This window comes from Hemitrygon akajei, chromosome 15 (genome assembly GCF_048418815.1).
Source record: "Hemitrygon akajei chromosome 15, sHemAka1.3, whole genome shotgun sequence".
In the NCBI taxonomy this organism is placed as follows: domain Eukaryota; kingdom Metazoa; phylum Chordata; class Chondrichthyes; order Myliobatiformes; family Dasyatidae; genus Hemitrygon; species Hemitrygon akajei.
This window is the reverse complement of record NC_133138.1, coordinates 56,004,893-56,011,033: the sequence shown is the minus strand read 5'-3', so window position 1 is coordinate 56,011,033 and position 6,141 is coordinate 56,004,893. Positions and strand designations below refer to the sequence as shown.

Genomic DNA, 6,141 nt, shown 5'->3' with positions numbered 1-6,141 from the left:
TCACCCATAAGCCACATGGTATGGAGTCCATCTTCTATGAAGAGAAATCGCATAGATTACTGGATTTGATTTGGGGGAAGTGGGATATAAGAGGAAAAGCTAGAGGCTTGTGTGAAATGTGAGGAAGAACCTTCACTCTGATTGTAGTTGGAATTTTGAATACACTGCCCAAGTGGATGATGATGGGTACTATCTCAATATTTAAAGAATTTGAATCACTAAGGTATGGAAAACTATGGACCAACTGCTGATATACGGAATAAGTCTGGATTGATATGTGATGGGCATGTACATGTCCTTCTATGCTGAATAATCTGTGCTCCCAATGTATTTTTTTTTGTATCCATTTTTCATTCTGGTTCTTGATTTAACCAAATGCTTTGCTAGTGTTTGGAAGGGTTGTTTTGTGCTTTAATGTGAAAACAAAAGGTAATTGGATACAAAGTGTTGTGCAAAGCAACTATGTAAAAATGATTTAGATATTTCTTAAAACCAAAACAGTGTTGTGGACACTAGATTTCTAATATTAACATGTGCCATTGCAGTTGAATTTATAATATCACTTGTCTGAAGCCTAAGAGTAATGATGCATGATCTCTTTTGAAGTCTAGAAACAAACTGATATAGATTTGACTGTATCTAGCCTTGATCTGATCTCCAAAGTGATTTGAAAAGTGCAATTGGGATTAATCAATTAAGCTATATGGTCTCATATAATAAGATATTGCACCATATTACTAACTTTTACCAGCCTTGGCCTATCTTTTTGCCTTTTTTTTTCTGGTTTTAAGATGTTATTACCACTTTATTATCTGGGGGGGGGGGGGGGAAGTCTCGTACTCTCAGTCACTTCACACCACGGAAACTGGCATAAGCACCGGCCTGATGAGTCTATAAGGCTTGGGACAGACTTTGAAACTTTTAACTTGACCCCTCCACCAATGGGAATAGTGTCTTATCTCTTCACTCACCTCTTTCATTTCCTCCAGAATCTTCTATGAAGAAACTGCTATGGCTTTCAAGGATTCTTTACAACTCGTTCTCAGTTTTTTTTTTTTTGCACATTGGTTGTTTCCTCTATGAATAGTTTGTAAATTTTAGTGTGCTTTTTCCTATAAATGCCTGGAAGATGAATCTCCTGTAGTAAATGGTAACATACATACTTTGATAATAAATTTACTTTGCAGATACACTAGTGAATGTGTCAAATTTAAGGAATACCAGGTATTGCTTTCTCGAATCCTTGCTGCCTCCTTTCCAATAACTTAACCTCTCTTCTAAAATTGTGTTGCCCAGAATGGGGGAAAAAAACTGTGAATCAACTTTGGCTTCCTTGCAATGTGAACCACTTTTTATTGCAACCTCTGCTGCTGCTTGGTTGGATTTGGATTGACCAAGATCCTGTATGTCGTCTTAAACTACTTTCTCAACTTGCCCTGATACTTTCAATGAAAATAAAATTCCATTAAATCAAAAGATCTCTTTTGTAGTATCCTTTTTCTGTTTCTTCCTACCCAAAGTAACACAATTGCAAATCCCATTTCAACCTCTCTGCTTAATTTATCAAACTTTCTATATCTCCTTTGAAATATTACTCTCCTTAGCATGTAGTCTACACCTCTTAAGTATGGACATCTGAAAAATTATCATGTACATCGCGTCCAAATCTTTAACATGCAGTAAAGTGTTGAACCCTAGTACTGATCCTGGCAGAACGCCTCCGTAAATTTCCCTCCCGTAATGGGGGGTGGGGGGGGGGGCGGGAGAAAGGGAAGAACAAACTTTTGCCACTCCCTTCTCAATCAGTACTCTATCCAGCTGCTACGGCCAATTGCCAAGACTACAAGGGTGTTTCCTTCTGTGGTGAAATCTGATGTGTTTATTCCGTACCTCACCTAGGGGCCTCTGTCTCTGGCTAGAGTTTCGTTTGGGTCTCTGATCAGCTCTTCCTCTCATGCGAATATCGTATTTTTGGATTCTCTTTGTTGGTTGTTGATCTTTTCTCATCCTCCCTTGTATCCTATTTACTCCCTTTACTGAGCTTTCTGTAATCAGCTTGATTCTTGGGTTAGCCTCCTTATGGCAGTAATATGCTTTTTCCCTTTTCTGCTTTCTCTTGAAAGTCGTGCTTGTTGACTGAAACATTGCTACCTCTTATTCCATAAAAGTAAACCATGCAGAAGCCCCTTGTAACTGCATATCAGCTTGTTTAACTTCAGAGGGAAGTAATAATCAGGCGTTCTTCATATAATGCATGTTTGTGGGACCAATGAGGCTGATTGGGATTGTTGGGTTTATCTTGCGTCACGAGAGTGGCAGCTCCAAGGAATGAACCATTGGCTACGGTGATCTGCAGGCGGATCCCGGACTGGTTCATTGGGACGAGAAACTTGCCCCACTCGCCTGCTGGACAGAGTTGTGCATGCGCTGGGTGCGAGGGGCACTTGCGCAGTGTCGATTAAGGTGCATGGAAACGGGTGATGGATGGCCGGGCGGCCGTTAACGGGATGGAGCTGTGAGCTGGATCAGACTCGTCCCATTGATCGGCTGTTGAGCGCACGCAGCCCGATGTTTGATCATACGGTATCTTGATGAGGTGGCTGGGCGGGCCTTGGCGCCTGGCTTCTCTTGTTGGGTGTTGATCCTGAATGAAGGCGTCCGTCGGCTCTGGCGTTCCCTGTTCCACCGTCCGCCTCCTCCCGTCTTCCCGCTCACCATGTCCGGGAAACACTTCAAGGGACCCGAAGTTAGTTGCTGCGTCAAATATGTGCTGTTCGGCTTCAATATCGTGTTCTGGGTGAGTGGGGACGCCGGCGTCGGGTGTTAATGCAAAGTCTTTTGTCCGAGTCGTGCTCGCGGAGTCTCTTCTGATCCGCAGCATTGGCAACAGCGGCCAGAACAAAAAAAAAACTTCTTCAACAAGCCACTGTACTTGCAACCCGTTTATACAAAACTCCCTGTAGCCGGAGAAACAATGTGGAGTACAGTATTTTATAATTGGAACCTGTAAGGGGTAAGGTTAGGTGGTGGGCGTCTAGGAAACTCCCTCCTTTGGCTTCATTGCTGAAGTGTGATAAAAGCTGAAAAAGAACCTGATCAGGGTTATTGAGAAAGAAGCAACGTTGTTGCAATTGTATCTTAGTTTTGAGTTTCTGTTTTCCCCTTTGTGCATGTTATTCAAGAGCTGCTTTTGTTTGATTTTAATACGGAAAGGCAGGTGGTTGGAAAGGGTGTCATTGTTAATTTTGTAACTTTGTGCACATATCATTGGAAAATATTTTTATTAAAAACTTTGAATTATCGATTAAAATTCTTGATGCACCAACGCTGCGTGATTTCTTGCCTTATATTAAATAAGGTTTGAAAAACCATGTTGGTAGTGTGAAAGGTAGTTGAGAAAGCATACATCGTATTTTATTGGCTGAATAAATGCAGGATTAAGCTGGAATTGTGTAATATAATAGACCACAGCTGGAGTACTGTACAGAGTTGGTCACAGTATAGAAAAAGGAGTCATTAATCTAGAGTAATGATCACTATTTTTCAAGTAGGTGTAACTTTACAAAAATATTTAGAGGGCAGTGTAACTTCTGAACATTGCTCACTGCCCTGTAATGATGTAATTTTAACTAATACCAAGTCTGCTTGTATAATTGATGTTAATTAAATATATGGAATTTAAAAGGCAGCAATGGACAATTTTAAACAATATAATCACTTACTGTATAAAGATATGGTTATTTTTATACATTGGCAGAATACAAAGAAATTAGTGCACAAGATTAAAGATGAAAAGATTAAAGATTAGCCTTATTTGTCATATGTTCATCAAAGCACACAGGGAAATGTGTTATTTGCATTAAATCATTCAAGATTGTACTGGGCATCCCTCAAGTGTTGCCATGCTTCCAACTCGAATGCCGCATGCCCACAGCTCACTGACCCTAACTATAAGTCCTTGGAATGTGGGAAGAAAGCGGAGCACCCAGAGGAAACTCGTGGTGCGGTTACAGGGAGAACTTACAAACTCCTTACAGATAGCGGCAGGAATCTAACTGATTTTACAGCAGGCATTGTATAGGGTTGCATTAACCTCTTGTACTGCCCCTTGCAAGTTGGCTTTACACGCTATTTATGCTACTCCTTAAACGTTCTCAACCCCACGATCTCTATGGCTGAATCCCCTCCTCACCCTTATATTCTGCATCCCCACAGACATCATCGCTTCAGCCCTTGCACTTTTTCCTTCTTCAGCACATGCAGCCACTCTCTGGGGCACTTTTCCTCACTCACTCCTACCATGCTTCCTCTTCATTGCTCTGTCCTGCTCCTTTCTTGTGTTTTATCTTTTTGAGCTACTTTTTGGGGTGAAGGGAACTGCCATGGAATACGCTGCTGAAATTATTTCTCCAAGGAAACATTGAATAGGCAAGGCTTATTACTTAAGGAAAAGAGGAGGCTAAGGTCAGGGTCACTGTAAAAAAAAAACCAAAAAAAACACAGGCTTATTTTGGGTTGATGCACATTCTTCCCTTATAGAATCTGGGGTCACATTTGGAGATGTTAACGAAGAGTTTTCCATTTGGAATGCATGTGTCTCTAGCTAAGTAATACAGATGGAAATGCTCAATACATTTAAAGTATAATTGTAAGTAGATTTTTAAACTTGAAGCCAAAAAATAAAGAGCTGGAAAGCAGCTTTGGCAGGTTAGGAGCTGCATCAAGCTCTAAAATGAATGTCTGTAAATGTCCATAATCTTACAGGCTAGTTTCATGCAGATGTTTTCAGTTACTTTTTAAATGTAATAGTGGCTATCCTATCAAGTGATGTGGTGGGTGGATCAACCTTCAGGCTTCTCTTTCCCACATCTTGTAATAATATTTCATATTTAACATGAGATATCATGAGAGTTCAAAGCAGTGTTGTGATATACAGTTGCACAAGTGTGTGTTGGGGTGGATGGCTTGAATGTTGGTCAAATAGGAAGGTTTTAAAGAAGGAAAGGAAATGAGGCATCAGCATGGCAACTCGGGTTTGAGATGAGAAATGCTCAGTAAAAGGTGAAGCGTTTGTGATGTTTCAAACTGGAGGAGCATATCTGCTTGTGGATTGTAGAATAGGATGAAGTTACAGATGCAAGCATTTTTATATATAAATATATATAATATATTTTAAAGTTGAAACAAAGGATATCGAATTAGATTAGTCATAGTAGAACTGATGGATTTGAGTTATGGTGGATTGAGTTGGATAGTTTTCAGTGAGATCAAGTCTACATGGAATAAATAATACATGTGGGTCAGAGGCAGGGTCATTTCAGAGCCTGCTTTCCTTGTTTCCTGATGTGTTGGGACATGAGTGTACTTTCATTGGAAATTCAACCTGTACAGACTGAAACATATTCCTGCGTGTTTTTAAGTTCTTTTTGGTTTGACCAGCACCATCTGTGTTGGGATGTGGCCCTATAAAGGTGCCAAAATTTTTAATTCCGGAAATTCAGTATTTTGTCTTACCTATGTTTGCATCTGTAGTCTGTTAATGAATGGCCTAATGCATTTAACCATATTAAGTGGACCACTTCTGGCAAAAAAAATTGTAGTAAAGAATAATCTGTTCAGATATATTAATTTGAGAATTCCAGATAAGGATCTTTTAACATATAAATACACAGTTTAGTTATAGTCTTAATTTGCTATTAACGAAGAGTTAGGTTTTTGGAGATGTAATGCTTTCTAAAAGTATTTCCAACTTTAAAGACATTACTACAAACACATCAGAGAAACATTTTTTTCACACTGCGATCATTAGTATTTGTGCTGATGATTAATATTGCTCATGGTAAGAAAGGAGGGACACGTGTAGAACTCTCAGCTTGTGATTGAAATAAGAAACATCAGGAATGGTATTTGTCCTTTGCAGATTAATTGCCAATGTTTTGTTTACTTTTTGGAGGAAAATTATTTGGTGTATAATTTTGTTAAATAATTTATTTCAGTTTTTTTTCTAAAATTACTTGAGATGAGCAAGCAGGCAATGGACGTTGAGCATCCTGCTTCAGTGAAGATCACAATTTTAAGCTTTAACAGTATAAGTTCAACTGTCTCTAAGTATGTCTGGATTCTTATGAGCTCTTTGCCTTA

The 6,141-nt window shown here is 39.4% G+C and overlaps 1 protein-coding gene across 5 annotated transcripts in view; it reads left to right on the top strand.

The window, feature by feature from the left end:
- Positions 1-2,367: 2,367 nt before the first annotated feature.
- Positions 2,368-6,141, top strand: part of tspan17 (tetraspanin 17) — a 44,629-nt gene continuing 40,855 nt past the window's right edge. For all 5 annotated transcript variants that reach the window (XM_073067592.1, XM_073067595.1, XM_073067594.1 and 2 more), the window contains exon 1: positions 2,368-2,797. In XM_073067592.1, the coding sequence (XP_072923693.1) occupies positions 2,717-2,797 (81 nt within the window). In that variant the 5' untranslated portion in view covers positions 2,368-2,716. The remainder of the gene's footprint in view (positions 2,798-6,141) is intronic.